This window comes from Castor canadensis, chromosome 2 (assembly GCF_047511655.1).
Source record: "Castor canadensis chromosome 2, mCasCan1.hap1v2, whole genome shotgun sequence".
Lineage (NCBI taxonomy): Eukaryota > Metazoa > Chordata > Mammalia > Rodentia > Castoridae > Castor > Castor canadensis.
In genome coordinates this window covers 160,692,355-160,705,718 of record NC_133387.1, presented here as the reverse complement: position 1 = coordinate 160,705,718, position 13,364 = coordinate 160,692,355, and the positions used below count along the sequence as shown (strand labels likewise).

At 37.0% G+C, this 13,364-nt stretch overlaps 1 protein-coding gene and 1 long non-coding RNA gene across 11 annotated transcripts in view; one reads left to right on the top strand and one right to left on the bottom strand.

The window, feature by feature from the left end:
- Iqch (IQ motif containing H) overlaps nucleotides 1-13,364 on the bottom strand; it is a 246,002-nt gene that overhangs the window by 3,273 nt on the left and 229,365 nt on the right. For 9 of the 10 annotated variants that reach the window (XM_074066275.1, XM_074066274.1, XM_074066276.1 and 6 more), the window contains one exon: nucleotides 4,063-4,171. In XM_074066275.1, the coding sequence (XP_073922376.1) occupies nucleotides 4,088-4,171 (84 nt within the window). In that variant the 3' untranslated portion in view covers nucleotides 4,063-4,087. Of the gene's footprint in view, nucleotides 1-4,062; nucleotides 4,172-8,097; nucleotides 8,160-13,364 lie in introns of all 10 variants that reach the window. The other variant, XM_074066284.1, reaches the window with a different exon arrangement.
- The window catches only part of LOC141420854 (uncharacterized), a 91,244-nt gene that overhangs the window by 16,698 nt on the left and 61,182 nt on the right, over nucleotides 1-13,364 (top strand). The gene's annotated exons all lie outside the window — the stretch shown is intronic.

The window sequence follows — 13,364 nt, the reverse complement described above, 5'->3', positions numbered from 1 at the left end:
TCTTATAAAGTATACAATTCAGTGGTATTTAGTATATTCATAGGCAACTATCGTCACTGTAATCCCAGAACAATTTTACCACCCCAAATAGAAACCCCAATATCATTCCCTGTTTCCTTCCACTACCCCACCAAGCCCCTAGCAACCATTAACCTACTTCCTGTTTCTGTGGGCTTGCCTACTTTGCATATAGGAATCGTACAGTATTTGTTCTTTTGTGACTGGTTTCTTTAATGTGGCTGAATGTTGCAATGTTCATCCATGTAGTAACACACATCATAAGTACCTCATTCCTTTTTTATGTCTGAACAGTTGTCCACTGCATGAATATTATCCATGTAATAGAACAGAATACACTTATTTCTTAGTTGGTAGACATGTGGGTTGTTTATATATTTTAGCTATTATGACTGATGCTTCAAAGAGCATTAATGTACAAGCTTTTGTGTGAATATGCTTTTAATACTCTCTGGTATGAACCTAGAAGTGGAATTGCTGGCTCCTATGGTAACTTTATATTTAACTTTTTGAGGAATTGCCAAGTTTAACACAGCTATTGCATTCCTACTAGCAATGTATGAGGGTTCTAGTTTCCATTTTCTCCAAATCCTTGCCAATACTTACTGCCTTTTTGATACCCTTTTGAAAAAAATGGCATCTCATTGTAGTTTGGATTTGAGTTCTCTAAGAACTCACGATGTTGAGCATTTACTCATACATGTATTGGTCATTGGTAAATTTTCTTTGAAGAAATCTCTTTTCAGATGTTTTGCTTGCATTTTTACTGAGATATTTGTCTTTCTGTTCTTGAGTTTTAAGATTAGATATTGTGAATACTAGAGCCTTATCAGATACATAATTTGCAAGTATTTGATCTTATTCTGTTTGTGGTCTTCTCACTTTATAGTGTTCTTTGAAGAAGTCCAATTCATTTTTATTTTGATTGCTTATTCTTTAGGTATCATATCTAAGAAACCACTGCTAATCCAAGCTTATGAAAACTTATGCCTGTGTTTCCTTCTAAGAATATTATAGTTTTAGCTCTTACTAAAGGTCATTGACCCATTTAACTTAATTTTTGTACATGGTGTCAGGTAAAGGTCCAGCTTCATTATTTGCATGTGAATATCCATTTCTTCCAGCACCTTTTATTAAAAGACTATGATTTCCACCACTGAATTTTTTTGGCACCCCTACTGAAAATTAATTGATCACAACATATTTCTCGCTCTCTGTCCTATCCTATTGCCTTTTCTTTTGCCAGTATCACACTGTCTCGACTGTTGTAGCTTTGCAGCAAATTCTGACATTAAGAAGTGTGAGTCATCCAATATTGTTCCTTTTTCTTTATTTTGACTATTTTGGTTTCCTTTTCTACCAAAAAAAAAAAAACTGGCTAGGATTTTGATAGAAATTGTACTGAATCTGTAGATTGTAGATCAGTTTGGGAGTACAGCAATCTTAGCAATATTACAGCTTGCATTCTATGAGTATAGAAGGTCTTCCCATTTACTTAGGTGTGTTTTAATATCTTTCATCAGTATTTTGTGGCTTTCAGTGCACCAATGTTGTATTTTTCTCTAAAGTTTACTTCTCAGTCTTTTAATGTTTTGAATACAGTTGTAATTTGTGTTGGTTTGTATTTTATTTTATTTTTGGATTTTTCATTGCTAGTATAAATTGATTTTTATGTCTTGTAACCTTGCTTAACTTGTTTATTAGCTGCATAGATTATTTGTAGTTTTCTACATACAAAATTTTGCCATCTTCAAATAAGGATAGTTTTGCTTCTATCTTCCAGTCTGTATGCCTTTTATTTATTTTTGTTTCCTAAGTGCCTGGTCTAGAATAATGAAGAGAAGTGGCAAGAATTGCCATCCTTGTCTTGTTCCTGATCTTAGGGGGAAAGTTTTCAGTTGTGCACCATCAACTATGATGTTAGTTTGGGGATTTTTGTGGATGTCCTTATCAGGTTGAGGAAGTTAGTCTCTTTTCCTACTTTGTGAAGTATTCTTTTTCACAAAAGGATATTGGATTTTGTTAAATGCTTTTTCTATATCACATTTCACTTTTATTCAGTCTTTACTGATATAGCTTTGTTTAAAAACTGAAAAAACCTATTTGAAAGCCACTATGTAGTAGAGAGATAACACTATCAAAGAGAAATCTATTCTGTTTTATAAGTTTTTCTTATTATTTCTATGTTACTAAGATTTAAAGGTTTTTTGGTTTTGTTTTTGTTTTTTTTACCTTTAGACCTTCTAATGAAATAAAATCAAGATAATAATGATTCATTTAAGGTTAGAAACTATGAGATTCTTAAAAGTTATCTGAGAACATCTGATTTTTAATGATTTTGAAAGCCAAAGATAGGGAAAAGAAATAGCCTTCATTTTTGTCAAGAGTGGTTATCTCTGCCAACCTCAAGTCCAAGGTCAAAGTCCACTTAGTTTGTGAGGGTTTGGGGATAAACCATCTGAGTCTGATTATTAGCTAGATTTGATCACATGTAAACAGGCTCAGAATTTTGTACATAGTATTAACAGCTAAAATAATGTTAGCTGGCAGGAACTTGAAATGTAAATGATGATCATAGATTCTGCATTATCTTGTTTTCTGTTGTTATAACAAAATACCTGAGACTTTGTAATATATAAAGAAAAGAGGTTTATTTAGCTCATTTGGAGACTGAAAATCTAAGTACCAGTATAGCTCTATCAACTTGGCCTCTGGTGAGGGACCCTTTGGCTGAATCCCATCCTGGCAGATGGCATCATGGTAGGAGTTTATTCAAGAGGGAGCAATCACATGGCAAGATGGGAGGGGCCAGTCTTGCTTTTTTTTTTAATAACAATCCTCTTGCAAGAACTAAACAGGGTCCTATGAGAACTAACTGAATCTCTTCCAAAGATGATGCCCCCAAATGACTTTGCACTTGACTCCACCTTGTTAAGGTTCCACAACCTCTCACATTGCCACAGTGGGAAATTGGGGACCAAGCTTCCAATACATGAATCTTTGGGGACATACTCAACCATGTCCAAACCATAACAGTATCAGTGAATATTGATCTATTGGTCTATTTTCAATTGAATCTTCTCAATCATGTTGAAGGAAAAGCAATGACAATTCTCCCAGCTTAAAGATCACTTTGGAAAGTAAAGCATTGTTATCATTGTTATTTTTAATAAAGGGGTCAGGCCCCAGCTTGAGCCAAAAATGTAATAAAAGTTATATTTTTATCAAGCTTTCCTTGGGCTTTCTATTTAATAGAAATACCACATGTGGTTTACAGTTTAATCCTTTGAGTTACTTCTCCCATTGAAACATGATGATGGTCTAGGTTGGAAATCAGATTTAGACCTTGCTCAGTGATAGCAAGCCACCAGTTCTGTACAGCTGATGTCTCAAGAACTCCTGTACAGACCTTGTTCCTACATTCTAGCATGTATAAATTTCTAGTTAATTACACACAACCGGATTTCATAAACCAACAACTTCAGAAGCTATGAGGAGGCTTCAAAAGGTTAATAGCAAAATGTTCATCCGCACTTTGGAGAAAGGGGTTGTGGTGGATAGCCCACATATATGCCAGGATTTTCTTCTGCTTTTCCTAACACACATAGTCCTTCTTGGGTCTTAGATTTTCTCCAGCTCTAGAAACTGGGGTTTCCCAAGAATCACTAGCCAGACATTGTACTATCTGAAATATAGATAGGCTACATTCACAAATTTTTGTTGTGACAGTCTTTTGTTGGTTTCATTGTGACATTTCGACTTCACCTTCAACATCAGAAAGCTCTGTTGTCTCAAAAGCTTGGGTTTGAAAATGGCAGCAAGTTAAAGCAAGTCTACTATATTTCAAAGAAAAAGTTTCAAACTATTTTTAACTAATGGGTTCAATGGAAACCTTACAAAATTAACCCGGCACATTGTAAAATACATACTGCTTACAAAAAAAAAAAAAAAAAGATGGTTTAACACTTGTTTACAATACAGCATGAGGTATTTTCAGCCCTTGTATAGAAATTAACCAGGATCGTTAGTTAATTAACACCTCACCTTAAAATTGGTCTCGCCTTGCATATTAGGTGCTGATATTTCTTGATGGATGATGAAGAGATTGCGAGCAAAGGTCATGAGGACCCCCTGGAGATCCACGCCGATTGTTCTGTTAATGATATCCAAACAAATGAGTTTACCAACGATTCCCCTCACATGCTTAAAAACAATCGGCCTCTCATTTGTGTGGCTGGTGATGGAATTTAATGAGTATTTTCAATCTCACAAGGTGACAATCTTCAGGGAGATATGAAAGATGAGGCTCCACTTTAACTTGTCAACAAAAAGGATTTGTGTAATAAATAGATTTTATTAATGAACTTAACAGAATATAGCAATAGGTTCAGTCATTTCTACTGAAGGCTACTACTGAGCTTGGACAGTGGTATTAGCTCATTTTAAAAACTAAGAGAACTATTGCTCAGTGTCTTTCGTGCCTAACAGTTTCCTTGTCTACAGAGTTATTTGCATCTCTGGATTCTGGAGACTTTTGTCTGGGGTTTATTTTCTATTTCATGTATACAAGTGATTCCTAGTATAAGAGTGCCTCACTGAAGTTCAGTGACAATGTGCCTCATTCACGAACAGCTGCCTTTCTAAAGCTGAACACCCACTTTAAGAAGGTTTCAGAGCAATGCCCCCAGAGCATTCATTAGACAGTGGACATTGGACATTCCCCAACTAAATCATTTCCTGTTTTACCTTGGAAATCTAGGATATTTTTCTAGCTATTTAAAACTTTCTTTGTCAAAGAAAAAACAAAAGGCCAAGTAAATGGATTAATTTTTAATAACTGTTTTCTTCTGAGGGGGCGAACATGAGAAGCTTCCCGTCAAGGCAGTTGTTACCTGTAAAGTAAGTTCCCCTAAGAATTTAGGGCTTGGATCCTTTTGGAATGATTGCCTTCCAGCCTCTCAGACTTTCTCTTGGGTTAGGGTGGGACCAAAAGCTTCCCAAAGCTTAAGATAGAAGACCAGGGCTTTTGGTCCAGCCACTGACTGCAGGTCTTCATTTCCTTTTCTCTGAGATGAAATGAAGGAATTGGACTAAACTAGTGTTTCTGAACTTTGTAAGTTACATTTCCCAAATCCAAGGATGGCATATCAGTATAGCTGCTAAATAGTACTATTTCTTCTTTTAAGAATACAAAGTCAGTAATTTTGAACAGTAGTTTGAATTTAATAACTCTAGGGTCAGTATGTACTGGACCGCAGTGTTAATAAGACTATAGATTCCTGGGCTATGCCCCAAATCAACAAAACCAGAATCTTTGGCTTTGGGGTCTAGGAATATGTCTGTCTTTTCACCAAGCCTCTCAAGTGATTCTCGTGTATACAGTAAAGATAGACCCATTCTTAGATGCTAGGGTGTGTGTGTGTGTGTGTGTGTGTGTGTGTGTGTGTGTTGCTAGGTTCACAGATGGTTTCATGCCTTTCCCCTATTAATTCATTCATTTTTTAGAATTTCTTTCACTTTCCTTTCTTTGAAATTTCTCTTCCAACTTCCTTGTTTCCCAGAAATATTCCAGAATAAGGGGAGTCAGTATGAATTTATCCCAGAAAAGGTCAAACCACAAATTTCTGAGTTATAAAGTCATTCCCTCTTGCAGCCCTCTCACTTTCCCTAACAAGGGTGGGCTCATGTTCTTCACCTGGCATGACAATAAAACCAAACAAAGCCCAGCCATCTATTGAAAATTATCCCATTCCTTCATCTCACACTGAAGAATGCACAGGTAGATGCAAGTGAGCATTCCAGGACAATCTGGAATCTTCTAATATTCAGAAAAAGTAAATTAGCAAATTCTTTGCAGACTTGAACAAATAATGATGCAGCTACAACAGTCAGATAATCTCTGTATTACATAACAGGATGTATTACCTACAAGGTGCCCACTCAATGTAGACTTCGTGGTGTGGTGAGCAGAATGCTAGGATCAGGATCAGGAGACAGACAACCTACTGCGGGACCCAGGAAAATCATATATCCTCTCAAAGCCTCAGTTTCTCATCTATAACAAGAATGTCAATTTCCAAGGCCCTTCCTTGCTCTTGCATTCTCTGGTTCCATGATTGCAACAAGGGATGAGAATAAGAAGGGGCAGAAAACATTAGAAAAGATCTGTGTCAATAGTGCCGACCCTGTAGGATGTATAAATAGCAATAACCACTGAGGAGGTACACCATCAACATCAATACTATGTCTACTGCTGAAACTAGACTGCAGGTCAAGGCATCCTTGCCTGAACCCTCAGGTGCAGGTGTAGGGACAAATGAGCAAGATCCTCTTGGTCACCAATCTAACTGCTCATTCTGTAGGCCTCAGCATCTTGCTGCTAGGGCAGCTTGGTGACTGGAGGTTTCTTTGTTCATGGAACAGTTTCTTCTGCTGTCTCCTAAATTTGGTGATGGTTATCCTCTTGCCCACGGATTCACCTGCATAGTTCGTCCTGTGGCCCACATAGGAACTCTGCCTCTGACCCATTAGCACTACCCCTGTGTCATCCTGTCAATTCTGGGACACAAGTTCTGCTTTGGTCCTGCTGGACACTGTTACCTGCAGACAGACTTTCTTTATACCATCTTCCTGCTGGCCTGGGTCTCCAAAAGTGAACTCTTCTTGGAACTCCTGTGGTCAGATTCCGCCTTCCTGACTCTCGTATTGTCTGTTTACTCTTTGTGGCTGGAACTTTACTAATGCTGTAAACTGGTTGCATCTTGTGGTGACCTCCAGGCACCTGAATCCTGGGTTTGGATTTGGCCTACCTGGTTACTCTTCTCCAGTTACCTGAAGAGAGGTCACCCCTTCTAGTCTTTTCCCATGTACATGAGGGTTTGTCTTGTCCAGTCCTGGCCCATCATGTCTCTGTAGTTTATTTTTCCTTCCAGCTGGTGCCACTAAGACAGAGTTCTCTCTGTGTTCCAAGGTTTAGTTCTTATACTTAACCCATTTGTCTGAGTTCCTGAGCTTAGCAACATACCTGGATCTTAACTCTTTCCTGCTTAATTAGACTCCTACCTTGGAAAATACCATTTTTTTAAATCGGTTTGTCAACATCAAATCCAGTTTACTGTTCGGTTCTCCTAGTCATAGTAATTATCTTGTGGCCAATGACAGCTATAGCCCTAGCATCACAGTGACACATCCAAAAAGAGTAGAATAGGGAATGGCTCAGGGCCAGGAGGGAACTGAGAGGCAGAATATCACTGAGAGATAAAGGACAGCTCCTCCTTACACATGGCCAGGGTGTCTGTGGTTCTGTGTCATTCTGGGTCTGAATACTTAGGCAGATCAGATGAATGCAGGCTTGCTGTGATGTTATTGATGGAGGTTTCATTTTTGTTGTTATCATACCAGTTTATCAAAAGGGTGGATAGAGTCCTTAATGAAGGGACTTTCTTAATCAGATCTATTAAGTTTTGCATCTTTATGGAATCTTGGGGAAAGGTTGGGACTTGTGTAGAGAACTCAAACATACAGCTTTTCCTCATTCCAGGTAATAAGAAGCATGTAAGGCTTTAAACATTGGATCAAATTATAGCCACCTTCTAGCTCCAAATGGGAAGAAACCAGAATATTTGCATAAGTTCAAAAGGATCGATGAGGGTGGGTATCACTGCCAGCAGTACTGTGCTCAGCATACACATGTCTTGAGAAGATTGCATGGGACCAGCACTGGGTCTGACCCTGCATTTTGGAGGAATATCTCGAGTCACCAGAGCAATTTTTTAAGAATGCCAGAATGACTACTTTTCCACAGGTGGGACATATGACCTTGCTCTCCATCAGTAAGATTTGTTGTGCTTTGTGTGTATATGAGCTTGAATAGAATATTTTCAGTGTAGACTCTTATCCCACGATTTTGATTATACTTGAGTCCTGACCAACATATCTAAAGCCACTTTATGAAATACCTGAAGATCTAAATAAGATAAACTTCCAATAAATCAGTGTGCTGATTAAAATGCCTGAGAAGTACCCCTCTATTGATAGTTGCATAGTCTGTTTTGTTAACTTATTACACTTCATACTCACAACATGCCCAACTTGTTTCTCTTCAGGTGTTCATATAATATAAAAACAGTTCCTTGTCTGTCCTATAAAATTTGAGTGGGAGAAAAGAAATAGATACCATCTTAGAAACAAAGAAAATATATACTGCTCAAGCACTAATACTGATTCAAATTGAAATGTAAAACTACCTTCAGATATTGTGAGCAGCACATTTGAAAACACTATCTCCAGTGTATGGAGGGAGGTGTGCTCTAGGACAGTGTTGTTTGAGTATGATCTTCAAAACACCTACATCAGAATCATCTACTGTGCCTATTGAAAAAAGGATTTCGAACACCAAATTTTATATCAGACACTTTGATGAAAGGCATCAATGCCAGGAAACAAGCTTCCCCAAACCCTGGGAATTGGTTTGGTCATACTGGGGTTTGAACTCAGGGCTTCACATTTGCTACGGGTGCACTCTCTCACTTGAGCCATACCTCCAGTCCTTAAAAAGGGATTTTAATGGGCATCATTCATGCTTAGAAACTTAGCAGGGAGTCTATCTTTTAATTTACTACTTAGGTGATAATCGGAATTTGAAAACTACTATTATAATAGCAGTCAGTTAAAAAAATAGGGAAAAATTTGTTGTGTGGAAGATAATTTGTACTTCAATGGAAAATTCTGTGTTTATGACACATTCTACTGTCTTATCAGGTGGATTCCATGAGACATACTGTACAGTGCTGTAAGTGTAGGGAACTGATGGACAAAGAAACAAATTATCTCCAGTTTAACTGAGGTTCAGTCTATTCATTTTCCTGGTCCTCTATGGAAAACCTGATTGCCTTCATTTGCATTTCATTTCAATGTTTCTGATCTGTAGATGTCTGATTTTTGGATTCTCTTTTGTATATCAGCCTAGTTCCCTCTGGTAAATAAAATCTCAAACGTGTGCATTTTTAAGTTTGAGACACAACTTTACCCTTTTGAGAATTATCTTTTAGTAGTTTTCTCCACAAAAAAAAAAGAAATAATGCTGCAGTTGTCCAGCAGTGAAAATGGTTGCCCTGTGAAATTGTGAACTCCCATTACTGGAAATCCAAAAAGTAAAACTGTATTTTGGGGCTCTGGTGAAAGAAATCACATGGTAGAATGCTATGATAGTTATCAACTCCCCACTTTCTCAGAACATCCAAACATTAGGACAGTCATTGGGCTCTCAGTGCACATTAGAGTCATCTGGGTGCTTTAAAAATGTAATGTCTGTTATTCAGGAGGCAGAGACCAGGAGGATCACCATTTGAAGTCAGTGAGACCCAAGGCCAAAAAAGGCTGGCAGAGTGACTCAATGGGAGAGTGCCAGCCTAGCAAGTGTGAAGTCCTGAGTTCAAGCCCCAGTACTGCCAAATAACAAAATAAATCATGTCTGGGTCCTCCCTGCAGAAATACTGATTTATGTGGTCTGGAGTGGACCCTGGGCACAGTGCCACACTGGGCTGTATTGGAACCTGAGGTAGAGGAAGAAAGAAATTCAGTAATCAGAGTCTATTTTTATTAAAACCTTAAAAAATTTTTTTTAATAAAATTATTATTGTTCTGGGGGTACACTGTGACATTTACAGAGGTTCTTACAATATATTGTAGTTGAATTCACCCCTTCATTATTCTCCTTTATCCCCCCCCCTTCCTACAAAAGTTTGATATCTTACTCATTATGGATTTTTTGGCATTAATTTTGATTTTATAGTATTGTATTAAAATGTTGTTTATTACTGAGGTTTTGTGAATTCTCTGAAATTTTGTGTTCAGTGTGAGTGTCTCACTTGCCTCGCTCTCACTGCAGCCCTACATGGCATATGTATTTTGTTTTATTTTTCTTGATGGTACTGGGGAGCTTTGTGCTTACTAGTCAGGTGCTCTACACTTGATCCCCACCTGGACTTTTTAAGGCTGGTCACTCAGGGCATCCTAATGGGCAGCCAGGGTTAAGAACCACTGTCAAACAGGCCTTTGCATTTCTTGCTGTGCTGTCCATAATGGTACCAGTAGCCACATGAAGCTACAGAGAGCTTGAGATAAAGTAGTCCAAAGATTTAGTGCAGAAAACATAAACCATCTCAATAATTTTTATACTAATTATGTTGAAGTGAAAATATTGAATATATTGATTAAGAAAATATATCATTAAAATTAGCTTTATCTATTCTTTTTTACTTTTTTTTTTGGTGGGACTAGGGTTTGAACTTGGCTTTACACTTGCAAAGCAGGTACTCTACCACTTGAGCCACTTCCTCAGCCCATATTCTTTTCCTTTAAAAAATGTTGCTCTGAGAAAAATTTAAATTATCTTTGTGGCTCACATTTGTGGCTTGCATTATATTTCTATTGGATGGTGCTATGCTAGGGCTCTATCATTAACATGAATACAGAAAATCACTTCCAAGTAGTGGTTTTAATTTCAGAATTCTTATTTCTCCGTTTGTGCAAATAGTTCTGTATTGCGAGAAAGCATCAACCATCCTCTGACATTTAATCCCCATATGCAGAACAAGTTCACAGATATGTCATTCCCAGGGACCTGGGGGACATTTATTGACTTTTTTTCCTTTCTGGGAATAGAATTCTTGGTGAAAGAAGTTTTGCTTTCAGTAGTTTAAAATTATGATTCAATTGTCTGATACCCTTTATAGATTCTGTTGAAAAGTCTTATTACTGCTCCTTTGAGATTACTGTGCCTTTTTATTTTTAGCTACTTCTAATATTTCTCTTTCTTTAAATTTTAAGTAGTGTAACTATGATGTGCCCAGGTCTGATCTTCCTTGTACTTGTGTTTCCTGTGGTTTGTAGCATATTTTGAATATGTGGTTTGATATACTTCACCAGTTTGGGAAAATTCTCTTTTTATTTAAAATTACATTTTCCCCCCTTCTGAGACACTAACTGCATGAATACTAGACTTTTTCCTCATTTTCCATATATCTCTTGAGCCCTTTTTTTATATTTTTATCATTTTCTTTCTCTGTAATTCTGGATATTTTCTATTGACCTGTCTTCTAGTTCACTAATTGTTTTGTTCCAATGTTACCTATTACATTAGCGGATTAAATTATTAGTATCTACTTGTCATCATTTGCTCTTGAATTTCCACTTGACTTAAAAATAGATTTAGGACTTTAGTGAAATTATGCTACTATTCTAAAGAATAATCTATTATTCTTTTTTTCTATTTTCTTAAACATCAATTATAGCTATTTTAGAGTACCTGTCTGATAACTTCGATACCTGATTCCCTTACGTATATTTTTTATTTTTCTCTTTGTTTTCAATTATTTGGTCCTGTCTTTTAGCACATCCTATAATTTTTGATTGGATGCTGGTCATTGAAGAGAGAAAATTATGGAGGTTCTAGATAACACTACTGTCCTGCAATGAGGGTTTTAAGTTTTGTTTTTGGCAGGCAGATAGAGAACTGGAAGTTTATCTTGATGTATCAGGGGTTGATTTTAAATGTTGTTGGATCTGGTCTATTTAAGTTTTTGTCTTTTCTCCTTGTACTTGATCTTTTATCCTGGGTCTTTACTCCTAGAGCCTGTTCCTTCTGAAACTTCCTCTGAAAGCTTGTGGTATTTATTAGGGCTCTTTCAGCTTTGCAGGGCATGAATTCTTCTTCACAATAGTAATTACAATTATATGTATATAATTATAAGACAAAATAAATGCTCTCGAAATCTTTGCCAGGTCTTTAGCCTTTCAGCTACTGTTTTTCTTTGCATTTTCTGGAGTCTTGAACTATTTATTCACAGAATGAGTCTACTCATGATTTAAATGTCATCTGGGCACAGATATTTTCTAGGATTTTGGCTCTTAAGTTTCAAACAGTTTGACAGTTCTGAACTCCTGTCTCTTTCTTTCTCCTCAGTCCAGTTTGAATATATTTTGTAACATAATTTGGGAATGTCTTTAAGGAAAAAACTGGGGTATGATACCCATACACTTAAAATTATCTTTCCCCCTCCTATCTATCTATCTCTTTATTGGTCTAGCTTTTGTAATCAGTTTTGATGACAGAGTTGATTGCATATAAGCTACCTTGCCATAGCCAGATGAAACTTCTAGGCTTGACAAGACATTCATAACTCTTTCCAGGGAGAGCAATAGAAGTAAAAGACGTACTCAAAATTGTTTGACTTTACTATCCCATAAAACAATTAAACACTTTATTTATGTGTGAGAGATGGTAGAGTCTGCACTAAAGCAGTTCACCACAGTAAGCTTCACTGTAGGCAACATTTTCCCCTAAGCAACTCCAATCTACCTATGTAGACAGTATGCTTCCTGTGTTACTTCCTGGCTGTCAGATTCCTCATTGCAGTATCTTACTCAGCCCTGCTCTTTCTCTTTCTTCAACTGTATTTAATTTTTTACTCTTGTATGAAATTCTTTTCAGGTTAATTGTTAGAATGCATCATAACGAATAATATTTTGCTGTATAAACTCTGCTTCCTCATCTATAAAATCAGAGCAATAACACTTTCCTTTAAAAGTTATTGCAAGAATGAAACAATATATATGAAAATATTTTACAAGGTATAAAATCCTTCCAAATATTGCTATAAGTAATCATGGGTGACCCATGGTATCTCTAGATCAGGCCTGGCTCTCCTGATCTGGAAAAATACGAACTAAAAAGAGAAAAACAATTGTTTGCCCAGCCCTCAAAAACACTGGTGAAACAGGGACAGGGTCACTGGAATAAATGCTCTCTTTTGGAAGAGGAAAGAAAGGACAGAAGACAGGGGTCTGTAGCAATTCTGAAATCTCAGTGGACAGACTTTCAGGGGTTCCTAGTCTTTGGTGGGAACTGTTCTTTAAATAGGCCTGACTGGGGCTCTCACAGACATTGTTCTTTGTGGTCCTCAGCTCTGCCTTCTGAGTATTTCTTTTCCATAGTTATCCTTGGCAATGTCTGAAGTGGGCATTAGAGTTCATATCTTCCTTATCAGTCTTAAGACTTACCAATTTTCTTCCTATAGATGGTTGAGGGTCTAAGGGTTGTTTCTAGTCTTGAACAAGGACAATCTCTTTTAATCCAAACTGGTATTTCTCTAGATTGTTGAGTTCTCTCAAAAACTTTATTTGAGGGCTAGTGGAGTGGCTCAAGTGGTTGAGCACCTGCCTAGTAAGCATAAGTCCCTGAGTTCAAACCCCAATACTGCAAAAAAATAAAACCACTTTTTTTTTTAAATTTCAATCAACAAGTACCAGTAACTGCAAGTGGAGTTATATTCTGTATATATTTA